Source organism: Alternaria hordeiaustralica (assembly GCF_023758085.1).
Source record: "Alternaria hordeiaustralica strain BMP 2776 chromosome Unknown scaffold_1, whole genome shotgun sequence".
NCBI classification, from domain to species: Eukaryota; Fungi; Ascomycota; class Dothideomycetes; order Pleosporales; family Pleosporaceae; genus Alternaria; species Alternaria hordeiaustralica.
Window position 1 is genome coordinate 1,629,875 of NW_026056773.1, and position 18,383 is coordinate 1,648,257.

General features: G+C 51.9%; 10 protein-coding genes across 10 annotated transcripts; 5 read left to right on the top strand and 5 right to left on the bottom strand.

Moving 5' to 3' along the window:
- Nucleotides 1-209: 209 nt before the first annotated feature.
- Nucleotides 210-1,160, top strand: J4E84_000500 (uncharacterized protein; the record flags this gene model as incomplete). Its single annotated transcript, XM_049383138.1, has 1 exon — nucleotides 210-1,160. One exon carries the CDS (start codon nucleotides 210-212, stop codon nucleotides 1,158-1,160), a length of 951 nt encoding a protein of 316 aa, XP_049248656.1.
- An 803-nt stretch (nucleotides 1,161-1,963) lies between these two features.
- On the bottom strand, nucleotides 1,964-2,414 carry J4E84_000501 (uncharacterized protein; the record flags this gene model as incomplete). Its single annotated transcript, XM_049383139.1, has 2 exons — nucleotides 1,964-2,368; nucleotides 2,409-2,414. The coding sequence occupies 2 exons, from the start codon at nucleotides 2,412-2,414 to the stop codon at nucleotides 1,964-1,966; spliced, it is 411 nt and encodes a 136-aa protein (XP_049248657.1).
- Nucleotides 2,415-2,472: 58 nt separating this feature from the next.
- J4E84_000502 (uncharacterized protein) lies at nucleotides 2,473-3,318 on the bottom strand (the record flags this gene model as incomplete). Its single annotated transcript, XM_049383140.1, has 2 exons — nucleotides 2,473-3,279; nucleotides 3,313-3,318. The coding sequence occupies 2 exons, from the start codon at nucleotides 3,316-3,318 to the stop codon at nucleotides 2,473-2,475; spliced, it is 813 nt and encodes a 270-aa protein (XP_049248658.1).
- Nucleotides 3,319-4,288: 970 nt separating this feature from the next.
- On the top strand, nucleotides 4,289-4,919 carry J4E84_000503 (uncharacterized protein; the record flags this gene model as incomplete). Its single annotated transcript, XM_049383141.1, has 2 exons — nucleotides 4,289-4,519; nucleotides 4,572-4,919. The coding sequence occupies 2 exons, from the start codon at nucleotides 4,289-4,291 to the stop codon at nucleotides 4,917-4,919; spliced, it is 579 nt and encodes a 192-aa protein (XP_049248659.1).
- A 614-nt stretch (nucleotides 4,920-5,533) lies between these two features.
- On the bottom strand, nucleotides 5,534-6,943 carry J4E84_000504 (uncharacterized protein; the record flags this gene model as incomplete). Its single annotated transcript, XM_049383142.1, has 3 exons — nucleotides 5,534-5,978; nucleotides 6,031-6,548; nucleotides 6,605-6,943. The coding sequence occupies 3 exons, from the start codon at nucleotides 6,941-6,943 to the stop codon at nucleotides 5,534-5,536; spliced, it is 1,302 nt and encodes a 433-aa protein (XP_049248660.1).
- A 2,311-nt stretch (nucleotides 6,944-9,254) lies between these two features.
- On the bottom strand, nucleotides 9,255-10,960 carry J4E84_000505 (uncharacterized protein; the record flags this gene model as incomplete). Its single annotated transcript, XM_049383143.1, has 2 exons — nucleotides 9,255-10,803; nucleotides 10,851-10,960. 2 exons carry the CDS (start codon nucleotides 10,958-10,960, stop codon nucleotides 9,255-9,257), a joined length of 1,659 nt encoding a protein of 552 aa, XP_049248661.1.
- Nucleotides 10,961-11,792: 832 nt separating this feature from the next.
- J4E84_000506 (uncharacterized protein) lies at nucleotides 11,793-13,313 on the top strand (the record flags this gene model as incomplete). The annotated part of the gene is made up of 3 exons (XM_049383144.1): nucleotides 11,793-12,759; nucleotides 12,815-13,111; nucleotides 13,171-13,313. The coding sequence occupies 3 exons, from the start codon at nucleotides 11,793-11,795 to the stop codon at nucleotides 13,311-13,313; spliced, it is 1,407 nt and encodes a 468-aa protein (XP_049248662.1).
- Nucleotides 13,314-13,866: 553 nt separating this feature from the next.
- J4E84_000507 (uncharacterized protein) lies at nucleotides 13,867-15,058 on the bottom strand (the record flags this gene model as incomplete). Its single annotated transcript, XM_049383145.1, has 3 exons — nucleotides 13,867-14,466; nucleotides 14,519-14,944; nucleotides 15,035-15,058. The coding sequence occupies 3 exons, from the start codon at nucleotides 15,056-15,058 to the stop codon at nucleotides 13,867-13,869; spliced, it is 1,050 nt and encodes a 349-aa protein (XP_049248663.1).
- A 332-nt stretch (nucleotides 15,059-15,390) lies between these two features.
- On the top strand, nucleotides 15,391-15,855 carry J4E84_000508 (uncharacterized protein; the record flags this gene model as incomplete). Its single annotated transcript, XM_049383146.1, has 2 exons — nucleotides 15,391-15,402; nucleotides 15,451-15,855. The coding sequence occupies 2 exons, from the start codon at nucleotides 15,391-15,393 to the stop codon at nucleotides 15,853-15,855; spliced, it is 417 nt and encodes a 138-aa protein (XP_049248664.1).
- Nucleotides 15,856-16,298: 443 nt separating this feature from the next.
- On the top strand, nucleotides 16,299-16,892 carry J4E84_000509 (uncharacterized protein; the record flags this gene model as incomplete). Its single annotated transcript, XM_049383147.1, has 1 exon — nucleotides 16,299-16,892. One exon carries the CDS (start codon nucleotides 16,299-16,301, stop codon nucleotides 16,890-16,892), a length of 594 nt encoding a protein of 197 aa, XP_049248665.1.
- Nucleotides 16,893-18,383: the final 1,491 nt, after the last annotated feature.

An 18,383-nucleotide genomic window follows, 5' to 3' on the forward strand; every position in this document is an offset into this window, starting at 1 on the left:
GTGAAGTTCGTCCGCCTCAGTACTGCGGAGTTCCGCAGGACGGGAAGCGGATGAGTCGCGACCCTCCTGAACCCCATAGTTGTGACTGCTGCGTGTTGTACAAAATGAAATCTGCCCCTAAGTCGACTAAGGGCCTTTGTGATCTTCTTACCTCTTTCCTCCAAATCTACATTTCCTTCTTTCTATCTCATCTGTAAATAAAACCCAACATGGCGACCGATGTCAATGTCCAATCACTTATCGGTCCCGGCCCACCTGCTTCTGTGAAAGGGCAGATAGCAGCGATGCGATGGGCTAAGCAAAACCCGCCTAAAGACCCAAAATCGTCCTTTGTGGGAAAGACAGTGATCATCACTGGATCAAATACTGGGATCGGCTTGCCTGCCGCCACCAAGTTCGCTGCCAACGGTGCCTCCAAAGTCATCCTCGCAGTACGCAATCTCTCAAAGGGGGAAGAAGCCAAGCGCTCTATCATCGCAGAGACGGGCTGTAAAGCCGAAGTCATTGATATTCTCGAGCTCGACATGAGTAACTGGACATCTGTCAAAACCTTCGCCAACGATGTCACCAGCAGATACGACGAGATTAATATCGTCGTCTTGAACGCGGGGGTCGCACCTCCGAGTTATGTCGAGAACGAGAAGACAGGCTACGAGGCAGCCCTACAAGTCAATATCCTATCGACGGCGTATCTCGCCATGCTACTGCTTCCCAGCCTCAAAAGTAACGCGTCCAAGGGTACTCCAGGCCAGCTCACCATAACTGGCAGCTTCGCTAGCAAGTATGTCACGCCTGCAGACGCTGAAGTCAAGAGTGGTCAGACATTGATCGACAAGCTGAATGACCCCACTGCTTTCAACGCCGCGAAGACGTATGGATTGATCAAGCTGGTCACGCAGTACATACGACAAGGCCTCGTCGACGACTTCTCCAAGGACGCCCAAGGAAATATCGACGTCTTCATCAATGTTGCATGCCCGGGCTATTGCACCACAGATCTGGGGAGAGATTTCCCATGGTATCTCGCGATGCCAACAAAATTGATGCAAATGTTTGTGGGACGCACAGCTGAACAAGGAGCGCGCGAGTTGGTCAGTGCCACGCTTCTGGGAAAGATCGGTCACAACCAATTCTGGTCTAATGACATACTGGATGAGTGAGTCCTCTAAACAAATGTTGCACGCCATAGAAAATACTGACCTCCAGCAGTCCAGGTGAGCTGGTCATTGGGTACCAAGGGAATAAGCTGCAGTCACAGACATGGAATGAGATCCGCCGCATCTGCGAGAAGCAGGGACTGTAAGGTGACAGGGGCGGGCATCGAGCGGACAGGATGTGGGCGTTCACATGGCTTCTGTCTAATTGTTTCCAACAATATTATAGGTTTACGTCGCTCGTTAGGCTTCCCGTCCGCTCAGCCATATACAAGCATTGTACCGGCAGATTAGTACTCGGGGTCGTCTCTGGGTCAACTCTCGGTCATCGCAGCGTCAAACGGTGGAGGAGGATAAACTACATGCTCGCTCCGGAAAATGTAGGGATAAAGCGTGCATTAGCTTATTAACACACATCGCGCAATATCTCCGCATAGCGACATCCTTTATTAGTCTCTCTATCCTTTACTAGGCTATCTATCCTTTACTAAGCCCTCTATCCTTTACTAAGCCCTTTATCCTTTACTAAGCCCTCTATCCTTTACTAGGCCCTCTATCTTCTACTAGGCCCTCTATCCTTCATCAGACTCTCTATCCTTTATCAGGCTCTCCTACGTCATCAGGCTCTCTATTCGTCATTAGGCTCCCCATCCGTCATTAGGCTCTCCATCCTTCATCTGGCTCTCCATCCTGCACTTTAATGACGAAGCCTGGGAAAATGTAAATTGTATTCTCTTCTCAATTACAGGGCAAGGCCGCCATTGCTCTTCAGTTCGCCAATCAAGACTACCGCGCGCGTCTTCCACGTCCTAGTCCTCGTCTTCAGACTCCACAAGCGGTCTCTTACGTCTTGCTCTCTTGCTCGCAGTTCCCATTGCGCTCTCCTCGTTTTCCTGAAGGTTGGCCTTCTCCGCACGAAGAAGATTGTTCTTTGCCTCAGTAAAGACTACCCGGGCAATACGCGGAGTTTTTCCCTTCTTCATCGGCCAATCTTTCAGTATCAAATCACAGGCCGTGTCCAGTTCTGCTCTTGTCGCATCAGCGCTACTAAAGTGTTTGTTCTTGTTCAAAAATACGGCTGCGTAGCTGTTCAACAAAGACTTCTCTCTGTCGGTAAAGTCGATAGGGTAGGTGATTGAGCTCGCAGGTGGCATTGGAAATGTAGACGCCCATCGATGGGAGGCACGGATGGCTTCGTTCCAGACGACACCCCGCTGTTGTATGTTTTTGCCAAAATGTCCAACTTTTTTGCACCGCCATGCTGTGGGCGCATACTCGTCGATTGTTGTACACTTATGAGCATAACTAGGAGGAGATCTCAGTCCCTGCATCGTCGCAGTCCTGTTCGTAGGGGTGAAGGTGCTGTTTTTTGCATGTGGGGTTCAGCGTTCGCGCTGTTCTTTTCAGCTCTCTTGGCAACCTTCCGAGCTGTCCTGTCTGCAGTAGTACCACTACTTGAGCGTCTCCCTGTTGCCAGCGCTTGAACTATGCTCTCTATTCTTTTGGGTCTTCCGGCCTTTGTACCTGTCTCTACCTTGAGCAACGCTGTGTATCGATCGCCCTTGTTCATGCTTTCCCATTGAGCTTCCGCAGCAGGTACCTGAGCAAGCGCAATCTTGAGATCTTCAGGCACAACAATTGTAGCAGACCCTGCGTACGCACGATCCCATCGTCCGTCTGCTTTCGCATCATCAACGGCTGCCAGGCCAGCGGGACGCATCCGGCCAATCTCTATGAGACGGGCCACCGTCCCGACGTTCTTCTGAGACCACATACTGTTCGCTCTCCGAGGTGTGTAGCGTACCGTCCACCAGGTCTCATCGCAGGCGTTGGCGCGACCATCTATCCAGCCATAACATAGCGCTACTTCGACGGCTTCCGCTGCCGTTATTGAGGGTGTGCCAGAATTCTTTTTGGCGAGCTTCACGTAGAGGCCGGGAGCCGTGGCATATTCGCGCTCGAGAAAGGTTTCGAAATCTGTACACGTAGGAAACGCCTGTACGGGGAATTCGGGCGGTGTTGCCTTGGGCGGCATAGTGGCTAGTGTGGGGTTGCGGAGCAGCGGGAAACGCGATGCGGGTCTTTGCAACTGGACAGTGTCTAGTGAAGAGAGGGACATGCGGTCCTGAAGTTTGGCAGCATGCGCGTACCTATTCACCGTCATTAGAGATGGCGTGTAGTCGTGGAGTCGATGCATGTCCGTCGCAAAGATCGGGGAGGAGGCGCAGCACGTCAGGCGCGCAATCACGTGCGCACGTGTGCACGCGCCAAATCACTCTATCAAGTTGATGAGAAGAGACGCCACTACACGTTCATCGATCGTTTGTGTCTAGCACTACGTTCGCACTTCAGCAGGCGATTGCTATACGCTGTCTGCTCCCATTGCCACGTCTTCCGCTGCTCTGCCTCTTCTCTTCTGCAACCCGACTGTGCCTCCCAGAGTTTAGCGAGATTTCGAGATGAGGGGTCTGGGGTAACGACTGTGGGCGCTGGGCGCGTCATCTTCAGGCAACGACCTGACACGCACGTGAGATCTTTGCAATACAAGCGCTACTAGTGCAGTTCAGTCTCGAATCACGATTTGTCCGCTCTCACATTCGTTGCTACCCAATTGAACGCGCCTTCCATTGCTACAAGTCGCCATCTAGAGCTCAAATCATTGGGTCTGTTCAACTCTGTTGACTATCAACACGAATGTCCAATGCTCCCATCGCAAGAGCCGCTGCCCTGACGCGAGTAATTGGGCAGTCGGGTCGCCGTTACGTTGTCGAACGACTACTTCAAGATCGGCCGGGCAACCATGGACGTGTGTATCTTGCCACGTTAGTTGACACTATCCCAAACAAACAACATGATACTCGTCTGACGTCTTTTACAGCTCTGAGGATCGGAAGTACGTACTGAAGACAGTCCCTGAGAAAACTTACAAGCATTGCAAGACCATGTTTGACACTCTTCGCGGTACGCCTCACGTACGTGTTGCCGAAGACACCGACTCAGAACATTGCACTTTCATACATCCATACCGACGTGACCACCTACTGTCTTTCGTTCAGAAAGACGTTCCGCTTCCCACAACAAAACTCGTCCTTCGAGACGCTCTGCGTGGCCTCGCAGCACTACACGCCAAAGGGATGATGCACACCGATATAAAGCCAAACAACATATTGCTAGATTGGGACGATCAAAGAGGGGAGCTTGAAGTCAAAGAAGTGCAGATTGCTGACATGGAAGATATGGTTCACCTCCCGGATAACCATTACATCAGTGGCAGGCAGTGGGGAAACTGGATGTGGCGCAGTCCAGAGGCGCACGCAGCGGCAGCGATACAAAAGCCGACAGACATGTTCTCCTTCGGTCTGGTTGTAAGTGGCCTACCACTTGTATCTCGCTTCAATGAGTAACTCAATTTCGCAGTGCATATACGCCGTGACAAAGGAAGCAGTTCTCGCTGTAGATCCAAAGAAGGCTACAGAATACAATCCAATCGAGGCCATCGTCGTTCGACGTCAGGTCTCATATTTCAGCGACCTAGAAGATATGGAAGGGTTGATCACGTACTTGGAAGATAGCCCCTGGATTGGCTACCTGAACTTCGTGATGGCGAATTTCAGCGAAGACTATCCGCGACGTCCACTCTGCCTGTGGAGCGATCTCGACGAAGACTTGAAGGATCTTTTGACGAAGATGATGAGTATGGACCCGAAACGACGCATCACAGCTTCTGAGGCTTTGGCGCACAAGTGGTTTGCGGACGTCCCTTAAGGTATCTTGCAGAGCTCAGCGCTGTCGACTGTCTTTTTGGTCCTTTGTACTATTACCCTCATGTAGAATGACCTCACCTCTCTCTATATAGTTACCCACTCAATCAAAATCTCTGCTTTAGGATCTTATCAAATTACAGCATGCGTGTGTTTATAAATAAATAGGCACACTAGCCTGAGCCGCAAACGAGCGTGCGCCAAACTGCAAGATATAGCGGTAGAGATCAGGGTAAGGGTCAAACATGCTGTCCTATCAGCTGTGAACCAGAGATCATTCAGGTTCAGTCTAGTCCGTCAAGTAGGACTTGCAGTCAAGACAAATCCTCGTTATAGTCGGAGCTGGGCGTCAAGCGTCAACATTTAGTACAATGGTGGATGTACATGTGGGTGTGGGTTAATGAACCTATATTACTCGCTTGAATCCTATGATGCAGGAAAAAGGCGGTTGAAGCCATCTAAAACACGACTGAAAAGGACAAAGCTCCGCCTCAAGTGACTACTGTAAACGTAGACAATAATGCGTCTATTGGAACGCTTGAACGCGGGTATCGTAAGCATAAAACCAAGTACTCCAAATGCTCATGCAACGCCTATCCTAACACTTCTTATTCCCGCTCACGGAATAGCTGCAGGATCCTTGGGCCAATTGGCCGCAAAGGCAGTCCATGGTGTACCTCTCATGACCAGATTGCCGTCCTTGTCAGGTACGTACAACTGTGGCTCATATCCCTGTACACTCGCCCATGACCAAAACAGCCGTCTCCAGTAGCAAGTCACTGCCGCTGGTGTCAGATACCGTCTGGTGAAGGTTTCGTAACTGTTCTTCGCAATCTCCTCAGCTTCGTTGTCATGCGCACGGTAGTACTCCATAGCCGATTCGAGGTTTCCAAAGTTCTCGGACGCTTCAATGTAGTTCACGTCGGGACCAGCAAGCCTCATTAGGTGAGTGTGGAACTCTTGCCATTCGAGAGGGTGTGTGACGAGGGCTGAGCGGCAAAGCTGGAGGTACTTAAGGCGGCCGGAGTACGAGGTACCTTCGGTTTGGACGGTGAACTTGTATCTAGAAGACGGTCAGTACGGTTTCATACCCATGTCGCAGCTTTGTCTCTTACCCGCAGAATTGCCTTAGATTCATAACGTCCTTGGTATGCGGGTCGCTGGCGTTGTTGATGACCACAGGCTTGATGTCGCTCCATTCCTTGCCTTCGCTGACTCGGACCAGCTCCTTCCTCAGCTTAGCCATCTTGACCTTGCCCCGCCATACGATCCTAGGGTCCTTCTTCGCCCATGGCAATTCGGTCTCCTTCTGCTCAATTTCTTTCCTGATGCTGTTCCAGCTTGGAGCATGGGTATAGTTCCAAGCCCAGTACGCGTAGTTTGGCATCATCCAAATGTCCTTGTACTCCGGACCCTCCTTCCGGGTGTACCCAAAGAATGTTCCCTGTTTCCTGGATCGCCGCGGCAGATCGTCGAGCGAGAGGGAGAATTCGACGTTTGGGATCGAGGGGTCGGATGTTGAGGTGGTGGAGACGGCGCGGTCGATTTGTGCTAGGGTTCCTAGAATGCGTTCTCTCTCGTTTCCGTTCGTGACGTAGCATTCCTCTGGCTTTCCGGCATCGACGACAAACAGCTAGGAGTGGCAGGTTAGTTGTAGCCCGGAAATTGACCAGACGCGTATAGACGTACCTCGCCCTCGTATACCATAACCCGTAGCATGCATCTTCCCTGATCGATTTCGATATCCTGAATATGCACCTTTCTGCCTTGCCTTAGGCTAACCGACTGATCTAAGCTGTGATACAGCTTTGGAAAGGCGGAATCGCATTGGTCATGGCTGAGTGTGTGCACATTGGCATGCAGGTCGGCGTTGAAGTCCCAGTCTCGCTGAAGATTCCTATGGTGTGAAAAAGGAATATAGTTGTGTTTCGATTGCCCCCATATGGACCATAACTGGGTTGCGATCACAAAGGTCGAGATGTAAAAGACGAGGTGCGAAAAAGATAGACGGTACGCCTTTGGCATCATGATTGCATAACGAGTGAACAACGCGCGACTGTATTAACGAATGACTGAGGGTAAGTTGTGAGGTCGAGAGGCGAAGTTGGAGAGAGACAAGAATCCCAAGAAATGGACAAGACTCGAGAGAAAAGCCGCCTTCAGATAGTGCCCCATTTGATACGAGCGTCCATTCTGACAAGCGTCGACTGAGCACAGCTAACCATTAGTAGCGGAGGGTGTCCATGCGAACCCCTGGGCTATCCCCACACCATGACAGACTGGGCAAGTACGAGCTGACAGTTCGATCAAGGCCCTATCAGAGAGCCGCTAGAGCCGGACACGATAAGTGCATGGCCTGGAATACGATCAAAAGGATCTGAAGGTGTCAGGAAAGAGTGGATAGGAGTTGTTCGCCTGGATCGTTCAGGGGTAGAAGCTTCCGTCAGACCCTGGCGCTAAGACGCATCAGCCTCGGCTAGTCGTGTCTTTGGCTAGCTGGCGAGAGCACGCGCACGCAAGCGACTCTGACCGCGAACGCTAACGGGCATCAACAATCACGCCGGCCGCGAACCGCCATATTGGAGTCCAACCCAGTACCATAGAACTAAAAGTGCGCGAAGGAAACGTCTTGGAGCAGTCCCCGATGCATTGACGTCAAGCAACGCCATGCAATGGGAGAACTCTTGTTCGAGGGCCCACGCTGCTTAGCGCGGGAGCTTAACACTCCAGGTGGACTTATCCCCTGGCATCTGCAGCTCTATACCCTCAGCTAACTGTACATGGAGGTGATGGGACGTCGCAAGGCGAGCATCACAATCAGGAAGGTGGGATCCGCAACATCCGACGAGGATCAATGCGCCCCAACCCGTTCGACCCTGCGCCGCATAGAGACCCGAATGCCCCTCTATCTTACTATCAGTGACCTTTTTGGTGTTCGGAGCCATGTCAAGGAGAAACCCAGACCCTGCCACCTATCAACAATCGTCACTCTTGCTCATGAAACATTGCATACTCGCCGACATAGGAACACAATCGTTCATTTGCCGATACGACACGGGCTGGTGGAACAACGGCTGAGTGCGGCACAGGACATTGACAGAATGCCTGACTGTGAAATGGAATGGCCTAATCCCGGTGGTTGATCATTTCTCTGCTCTCACGCATTCGCTCGCATGCTCGACCCGGCACACGGCAATGCCATCAGAACCTTGAGGCATGATTATCTGATGTTCGAGAACCCACACGCCAGAAAAAGGGACTCCTCAACCGTTGGAGACGCTAGTCTTGCCTTGCACGCCTTCTGGTAGCCTTGAATCAAAAGCAACGCGAACATGACTACACAAGTGGCAATGCGAGAGTTCCGTCAGGCGACTACCCGAGATATAATGTGTATAGCGATAGCACTTGCAGGGGCGTAGTGGGGTGTGGAAACGCATATGCACTAACTCCACGGAAGAACTTCCACTTCGCGAACGCACCCATGGCTTGCCAAAGCTTATCGAGCGCTCGGACGCGCTCATACAGACTCTCCTCACGGTATTCTCAACATATGCATCATTTGGGGCATTTTCAAGCAACGAAAACAACTGTTTGTACCAACACGTCGTCGGGCGAAGAGATCACAGTGCTCGCTACTCTCAACTGTTGTTCTTTTGTCTCTTTGCGCATTTCACTCCTGAAGACCAAAGAACAGCATACTGTCGTAAGCCGGCACTCTCGTTGTCCATGTGCTGTTTGACGTCCCACCACACCAACGGCACATTTTTCAGCACTTCTTGTGTAGCCTCGATACCCAACTCATTGGCTTTCCCGCCGATATCGTTGAGTGTGAGTAGACGCTGATATCGTACAAGCTCCTGATCCTGCGACATGACGGGCAGCGTGCGGATGGTTGTTGGCAATTCCCGTGAGAATCGGTCGTGGAAATCAAGAACTTTGAAACACATGTAGCCGTTACTGTGGGTCGTATGTCTATGTTTGTTTGGGTATGATTGCGCGTCAAACAAAGAGAATGCTCGAGTGAAATCCAGCAGGTTTCCGGGTCTCATCCTGAGGTGATTTGTAGTAATTAAACCTCCAGGAACATGAACCTAGATATGAGAGGATATGGAATATTTTACTGATGGCAAGTGGTGAATGTATATCAGCGACAGCTTCTGTTCTGAACGTGACTTCTGCGACAGCATATCCAAAGACGCCTTGAAAATGCGAGCGACAACCGCTCAATGCAAGTCTAACAAATCATCTAGCCTCCAGCAAACACCTGCGCTATGCCAAAGCAAACCATACATGAATATCATGTCTCTCATACAAATCGTAATTCGTGCCATCATTTTTACTACCGCTTCTTGTTCTTCTTCCCACCACCCGGTTGCGCGACAGATTTCAGCGCCGCATGTTCGGGATGCTTCTTCAAGTGCTGATGCAGTTGAGTCTTGGACGAGAAACCAGCGCTGCAGCCATTACACTTGTTTTTGATATCGGGCTCTTCGCTCTCAGCCTGTTTTGCAGCCTTCTTCATGCGCTTCAACGCAGCCTTGCCGAGCTTGGGTTCCGGTGGGGCGGTGACTTCTGGTTCTGTGGGATCTTCAGGTTTAAAGTCGAGATCTTCGGTGGGTGCTGTGGAGGGTTCTGTGCTGGCGCCAGCAAGTCGTGCTTCTATTTCGGAGCGCGAACCATATTCGTCGTCAACGTCTGAGCTTGTTTCTGAGTCGACGGGCGATGCAGAAAATGTATTACTAGGTGCCATTCGGTCCACATGGCCTTCTTCCTCGTCTGTAGTGTGGTCGTCTATATCAAGCTCATTCGTCTTTGTCGCGAGGTTTTTCACGGGTGCATCGGAGTCTCCACCACCAGAAACTTCGGGTTCCATCGCAAGCTCATCCTCTACCGGTAGAATCTCATCGCTTTTGAGGGCATCTTCGTCCAAATCCAGATGGGCGTTGTCCTTTTGCATCTTTTTCTTGAGAGCCTGGATTGCTTTCTGATGCTTCTTGCTCTTCTCATGGGCATCGTATTGTCGCTCGCTCTTGAATGTCTTGTTACACGCAACGCACTCGTAGACGTCTTCCTCGACTTCACCCTCGCTTTCCTCTTCAAGTTCATCCGCCGGACGTGCGGTAGCCCAACTTGGCACCGCCTGCTCCTCTTGCTCCATCTTGGCGATCTGCGCAGCTCTTGCTCGTGCAGCCTGCGCTTTCCTAGCATCCCGCTGTGCTTTGGCCTTGTCCTCTGCCGTCTGTGTGTTCGGGGTATATCGTGGGTCTCGCTTGCGTACGAACGCAACCAGCGTTCTGACCGCATCGTTGAACGCCCTTCTGCCTTCGTCGCGGATCTTTTGGTTCTCCTTCTCAGCAGCCCTTCGGTAGCGGCGATCAGGCTGAAGAGAGGGATTGTATTCATCCAGCCATGCAAAGCTCTTCACAGTTGCGAAGCCGTTCCATGCTGAGTAGAAGTCGCGCACAACACCTTCGTACTCATCGTCCTTGTGACCAAAGCTAGGGTAATCCGGTACATCGAGGTCGTCATAGTCTGCGGCATACTCCTCTTCGCGCGCAAGTTGCTCGAACGTCTCTCGTACGAAGCCAAAGAAGCCGTTGGGCGAGTCTGAGAAGTCCACATTTCCCCTGAACTTGCCCATCATCTGCGTTATGTCGTCGGCTGTCGTAACCTTCATGTCACCCTGGTAATGGTCGCCGGTCTCCTCGCCAGTGGTACCCCGCAGTATATCCCTCTCGTGTGCATCGTACCATGCGCGCTCCTGGTCATCTGAGAGAACTTCATATGCGGATCGGACTTCGGCGAAGAGGGCAGTGGTACGTTCGACATCGCCGTAGTTTCGGTCGGGGTGCAGCTCGAGCGCTTTCTTGCGGTATGCCTTCTTGAGTCTTGCAGATGTTAGTATTGAATACGTTACGTGCGTCGTGTCACGTACTCATCTTGGGTGGCATTGCGCTCCACGCCCAGTAGTTCGTAGTAACTTGTCTTGACTTCGCCGGCATTACTAGGCGCGTCGCCGCCGCCGGTGGACTGTGATGCACCCATAGTGGCTTTGGCTCGATGCAGCTAGGTGTACGGTTCGGACGTATTCGAGATTTTCGGGTCTCGGACTACCTGCAGTGGCAGTGGCTGGATGCTGCAGTTCAGTTGTGTGGGCGTGTATGGGAGAGTGACAGCATATAAGTTTGTAGTGCAGCTTTCACAGCTTCTCGGTGCGCGTGCTGACAGCCTGCTATACACCGAGACTACCCCGGCTTTCACATCGTGTTAGTTGGGTGAGTCGCGAAGAGCCATGTTGCGTCACTGCAAGCAAATCGCCTATGACTGTGCGCTTGGCGTTGATTGGTCGCGGACTGCGAAGGCGAAAAGTTTGAGCAGACAGTGATTGAAGAAGAGCGCTATTGGAGCCACCGCAGTCTAGACAGCGCCGAAAGCCGGCACACGCCATGCTTTGATTTGCTTCATAAGAGAGGCGCATCCCCATGTCTTCGTGATGGCCTAAGACGAATCTCCATCGAATTCTGGGGTCTCCATTTAGCGGCATCCTTTCCAGGCACACAGGCGCATGACCCGCGGCGCAAATCGCCCTTGTTGACAAGTCGTAATTCTCTCACCCAACACCATTTCTTCCCCACCACCACACATCTGGGACTCTTTGACACTTCGTTCCCAATAATCCTTCTCTACTACACAGCCGCATCTGCATATTCCAGGGCGGTGATCGCTGGAACGCTTCGTTAGCCCGACCCGGAACTGTGGCCGAACAAGCGTGGAAGGTACCCCGCTAAGGGTCGCAACCACTCAGCTCCCCACGTGCCTCCTCTGCGCCTTCTGATCGGCCAGCCCTACCACGGTACCTCGTCAACCCTGCCCAAACATGAAGTTCGGCCATCTCTTCAAGCAGACTCTCCGGGATGAGGGCTTCCCGCCAGAGTGGGTCGACTCGGCTATCTCATACTCGCAGCTCAAGAAATGCATCAAGAGGCTTACCGACGAGCTGCGGCAAGTGGGCCTTGACCCTGCCACCTTGTCCAAACTACTCAAACATGTCGAAGACTACAATGCTTCTACCAGAGAAGACGATGATCAAGAACGACCTTTCGAGTACATTCTCAACCCCGACAGTGCCAAGGACAATGCATCGCCCTCGCGCAAGGCATTCCATCCAAAGCTCCTCTTCTACGTAAACGAGTCGAGCGGAGAGGTACTGAGTGCCCAGCTCGATGATGACACCAGACGCAAGCTTCAGATGCTGGCTGTTGAGACGGGCATGTCTGACATGCGCGTCTTGGACGACTCAAAATCGTCACTCCAATCCATCGACTCCATAGATCCATCCAATTCTATAACTACCACCCCGACCAATGCTTCTCGCAACCGACCAGGGTACCGTACAGTCGAGGTTCCCATCACCTCGGATACGGAGTTCTTCACCAGGCTTACCAGTGAAGTTACAGGACTGGAGAAATTGCAGGAGCGGGAGCAAAAGCGAATGAATGTCCAAATCGAAGCATTAGGGAAGCAGGTTGCAAAATTGACGGATCCAGACCGGAGAGCCAACAGGAAAATGCTCACTGCTTGGCGTCAAATCTTCCAGATATACGTGGAAGAAGGCATCTTCTTTGGAACAACAGAGATGGACCACAAATCGCACGACTCGGAGAAGGCCATGGCGAGACTGGCAGGATTCTCAAATAAGATTGCCAAGGCTGGCTTGGTGGAACAACTGAAGAAGAAGGAGAATCTACAGGCACTGAACACATTCATGCACATCAACCGGGAGATTCTCCAGGGCCTGCGATTCGGTGAGATCAACCATAATGCCATGATCAAGATCCTCAAGAGTAAATACCCCCATATCCTAACAAACATGGAGACGCTGAACTAACATGTCACTAGAATTTGATAAACGCACAGCGCTAGGCGTAAAGTCCACATTCCCGCGTCAGGTAGAATACCCAGAGTTCTCGGAACACCTCGCCAAAGCCGTCTGCGCAGAGGTCAACACACAGATCCTATCCCACGTCCCGCAGATAGACGACTACTCTTGCCCTATGTGCATGGAGATCCAATGGCGGCCCGTAAAGCTTAGCTGCAACCATACCTTCTGCATCCGGTGCTTGATCGTCATGCAAAACAATAAGCAATACAACTGTCCGTTCTGCCGGGAGAAGACAGTCTTTGATGCAAATTCAGGTAAGCATGTCTTTAACTCATAGACGCCTTGGAACATCATGCTGACTATGTGACTATAGACAACTTGGACACCGAACAAGCCGCCTTCCTTAAGAAATGGTTCCCGGAGGAAGTCAAGAACAAGCAGCGGTACAACGAGATGATGGCGGGCGTGGACCAGTACGGAGAGGTGTATGCGACTGAAAAGTGCGTTATGATGTAACAATCCGCAGCTTTGATAGGTCGCATGCTAAATATGTGCCAAAGATTCATGCGCGGCGGTTCCTTGTGGTAAGTCATGTCCGCGGTTCATCTCAAGAGATGCTTGCTAACGTATCAGCAGGCACATGGTTTAATTTCGTCTACGAGATATGAGCGCTTTGTCAAGAGCTGTTTTGAGATTTTTACCCCAAAGATACCCAGCACATGTTGTGCATGTACAATAGCCGATAGACTAATTCAATATATCTCTACTACCGCCATGTGGATTTCAGCTGAGCATTTGATGACGCTAGAGAATGAACTGCATCAGGACAGGGGAAGTAGCTGGGTGGTGACAGACTTCGTGTGGAAGAAACTCCGGAAGGGGATTTGGATAATAAAGTAATAGATAGGTGTATAAGGAAAATCGTGCGGTGATGTGCTGCTACAACAGCGAAGCGCGTGTCTTTCGATCTGTCTTTAGCCAATAGTAAACGCCGTCCCTAGATGCAACCAAGTAATACGCTATGAAAGGAAAGAAAAGAAGATGCCAGTCTGAGGCTCGTTTGAAGAAATTATACACTGCGCTCTGGACTTTCACCCTCGGCGACCACCGCCACACCCAGCCCCCGATCGGGAGACTGGAGAACGAGTTGTTCGTGCCGCCTTGCGCGAATGAAATCCGATACACTCTTGATCAAGATGAACCAGCCGACAATCATCAGGCCGTACGCTATCCAGTCACTGCCTGTGATGGCACTCGCTGCGGGTGTCATATCACTACCCCCTGTGTTTCCACTGCCGACCTTGTCCGGGTCAAAGTCGTGCGCATTCGGGTCGTTTGGAACGCCACCGTCGAACCCTTGTCCGGGGTTATCGTTGCTACCGTTGTTCGGGGAGAGTACGGCGGAGCGGAATCCGAAACCGAACTGCACGAGCGTGATACCGAGACCAGCGCGGGATCCGTTCTTTGCGGCGTGGGTCGTGTGGAGGAGGTAGGTGAGGAGGAATCCGACGAGTTGGAAGGACATGGAGATCATGGCGTTCCAGAGGAAGCTGAAGAGGGAGCCGACGGGGAGGCCTTCGACAAAGACTTCATCGCCAAAAGTGCCGGGAGCGAGGATGGTGGTTTCCCAGTAGGGTGGTGTCGCGTCTGCGGCAGCTTGTTCATATGTCTGATGCATGTTAGCAGTGATTCACGCGACTTATCGTTAATCTGATACGTACTGGAGGCTTCTCCTCGGCATCCTCCCCTCTGGTAGGCTTTGCGCTGAGATTTGCCCAGACACCACCGTTTCCTCCACCGTACACCCGTCCTGGAGTGGGCGCTTGTGTGTTGAATACTGGCAGTTCCGTCACTCTCCTTTGGATGCCCGGTGGCGCCGCTTCCTCTTCGGTCCTCGGATTTCCCCGCATCAGCCGCTGCCGATCGTCGCGCCCATCGTTATCGTCGTCGTCATCCGAATCCGAGTCGAAGGTATCGGCGAGTGTGCGGTCTTCTTCGTTCGTTATCGGATCCTCGGATAGGAGATGCCGTGATGTGCCGTTTGGTGATGATGCGCGCGAGTGGAAGGAGGGTGGTGGCGAGGCCGGGGGCCACTGCTGGCCGGGTTGCAGCGTCTGGGGAGAGTCTTCTTCGTCTTGGGCGGCTACCTGGATTAACGCATTAGTGCTGTCGTTGCGAAAGCAATATAGGGGTTTCGCGCAGTCGCATGGTGGTCGGGATGGACCGGGGCAACGCACCCTCTCGTAGCCCTGGCTAGGCATGTTGCGCGGATAACCGGATGCGTGACGTGAAGGGGGCGATGGGATATCTGCTATCGGATGTGGTCAAGGCGGGGAGTCGTAGGAATAGGTAAGGCAGCGAGCGTGGACGAGAGAGACGGCGGTTGTAGGAGGGAGGTGCAGGTGGGTGGAGCGTGTCAGGCGGCAGGTGCAGTGGAGGAGGCGTTTCAAATGCAAGTTGCTCGCTTTTGGGCCATGCGACACGGCTGCTGCGCCACGATCCAATAGCGCCTGGACCCTGGTTACCGAAGCATCATCGACTTTGAGGCCGGACAAGGTGAAGAACTTCACTTTTTCTCAATTCACACACAGCCATGGCGAATACTGTGAGTATACAGCGCTGCATTGCAAAACAGTTAGCTGACATAGTCCAGATAACAAAGCAATACACCCGCCTCCTCACTCTCTGGCCAAAAGACGCTCTGCGCCCAAATTTACCCTTCACACGCGCAATCGAGCATCATGGCAAACCATTCGGCGTCCAACCCATAACACCCACCCCCGAAGAGGGCGCAAAGCCCCAAGCGCCCGCGCCCACAACACCGGCCGCATCTTCGCCGCCTGCGAATCCCAAGCTCGAGCAAGCCCAAGTAAACGCACTATTCTCGTTACTAGAGAACCGATATAGCACAAAGTATGCGCTATCACCGGGTGTACTGAAGCCAACATCTGCGCCGGAGCACTATACCAGACTGATGGAGGAGATCGAGCGGGCGCCTCAGAAGACATGGTGGGAGGCCAAACTGGATCAGTGGAAGATGAAGATTCGATGGTCTTGAGGAACGAATTTACGACCCTGTATTATACTGTGAAGAATGTAAAATAAGCACAACATGTCATGGACACCCGAACATGCCCTCGCTCGCCTTGTCCCGATACGGCAGGCGCGCTCGTCTCTTTATGGTTCAATCTGCTGCGCGACACTGCGTTCTCACCACTCATCTTCACTATCACCTTGCCTAGAGACGCTATGAAAATCCGCTCTAGCCATTCTTATTTACACTACTCTTTGCTCAACTTCCCCTCCAAAACACCGCGACAAAACCAACGACAACCGCCAATTAACTATCTTCTGCAGCGATGTCGGGACAGATTGAGGAACCGGCGATCGAATTCAAGTCTGAACATGGGCGAATCCTGCAGACAGAAGCCTTCGAGTGAGTTCTTCACTTCTTAGAAAGAACCAATATTGATAGCGTTTAGCCTCTTCGACACGATCACAATGAACGTTGGCAATGAGGGAACCAAGTTTCCGGTCCATGAAGCTGTCATCAGGAGAAGCTCAAAGTTCTTCGACAAGGCCATGAAGGAAGAGTGGGCAGCATCTCGTGTTGATGCGCGCACCGTCACTCTTGTCGACGAAGACCCGGCTATCTTCAAAATTTACCTTCATTGGTTGTACTTCAAGACATTCCCTACTGTCACCACGAAGAATACAGGGAGGTTCAATCATGAGACCTGTATGCTTGGCAAGAGCTACGTTATGGGAGAGATGCTCATGGATACTGCATTCAAAAACGCTGTCTTAGTCGCCTTCCGTGACGCCCTTCTCAATCAGCCTTTCTACAAGCCACTACGTCCCGGCTCCAGCATAGTCAAGACCATATACGATGGAACTCCGGAGGGATCCCCCGGCAGGCGCTTCATGGTTGATGTGTGGGTCAGAGAGGCGAAAGAGAATTGGGCTATTCACCTTGACGATATGCTGCTCGCCTTCACGCTGGACTTGTCAAAAGCGTTTATGGCATGTGCGAGGACACCCAATTCAAAGATGACTTCGTGGACAACAAGCATGAAGGACTTTATGGAGACATAGCATTAGTCACAATTGGCCGTCTGTGAGAGAGACTTACCAGCGTGGCGTCTCGCACACGTCGTCACCGCTAGGGTATTTTGGGGAGTCGGAACAGCTGATGAAGGAATTGAAGATTACATAAGTAGCATACATCAGGCCGTTCTAGCATTTGCCTCCAAGTAGATGTAATGACAAGCAAGCCCGGCTCGCTTGATCTCGGGGGTCTGTCTAACCAGATCTGCGCTAGCCTGTGTCGAGACAAATCCACCTTCCAAGCAGCGTCACCCAACTGACCCTCCTGTCTTCTAATTCACTTCGATCACATCATGGACATAACCCCTGGACGGCTAATTGAGCATCGAGCCTTACCCGCTTTACCCACCGAACTATGGCTCACCATATTCGAGCATGTGGTCACCTCCGACACCCACATTTTTAACCAATCTCTCGAGTACAGAAGAGAACGAACGCGTGATCTACAGAGACTTCAGTATGTATGCAAGTCGTGGAAGGTACAGACAATCCCGAGTTAACCCACGTTCTTCTTATCTGACCTCTCGCAGGACTTGGTAGAGCCACTTGTCTACCGCCATCTGTCGATCGACGGCAACAACGATCTAGCATCCAACCGCGTCACAGCTTTGGCCCATCTTCTTGACCATCCTATCGACTCCGATGCGCTGAAAGCTACTTGGGTGCGCTCATTCTGGATCCAAAGAGATGAGGGCGTAAGCCCTACTGAACCAGCCTTGATGGCGTTGCAAGCTGCACTGCCCACTCTGCTCTCCCGCATGACGAACTTAAGCGAATTGTTTTGTCGTTTTGATCTCCAGCGTCCGCAAATCGCAGCTATTGTACACTCTCACGGCCCACAACTTACAAAGCTGTATATAATCATTGGACGTCGCCTCATCCGTATTCAGGAAGCGCTTTCTCTTTTAAAACATTTCACAGCCCTCAGAGACCTCCACATGGGGGTTAGAGGCCGAACGCGCGGCTTGTACGATGTTGAATCATCTGAGTTCCCTCATCTGCGCTTGGTCGAGCTGGATGCAGAGTACGCCACTAATGAGCTAATAGGCTGGCTCACACACTCGGCTATGCCCAAGCTTTCAGCTTTTGCAATCCGGAAGCCGCACGATAACTGGAGGAAATTGAGTAATCTGCCTGCTTTTATGGCAAAGTACGGTGCCGGCTTGAGAATGCTGCAATTTGACGATAGCCAACTGGCCAACATGTCCGAGGTCTTTGATCACACATCCTCTCTGGAAGTATTTGATACTTTCGATGCCACAGGGCCTCTCTGTGATGTCCCTGTATCAGTCACTCAGATTGTGCTTCGTCGGTTTCCAGAGAACATTGGTTACGGAGTTCAAACTCTAGAGTCATTGCTTCAGGTCGTCGGGTCGTTGCCGCCGGACAGGAAGTTACATGCCATTCGCATGTGTTCAGTCAACGACTATCTCGAAAGAGAGCCATTTCTCTGGCGAGAGAAGATGAAAGTGGCGGACA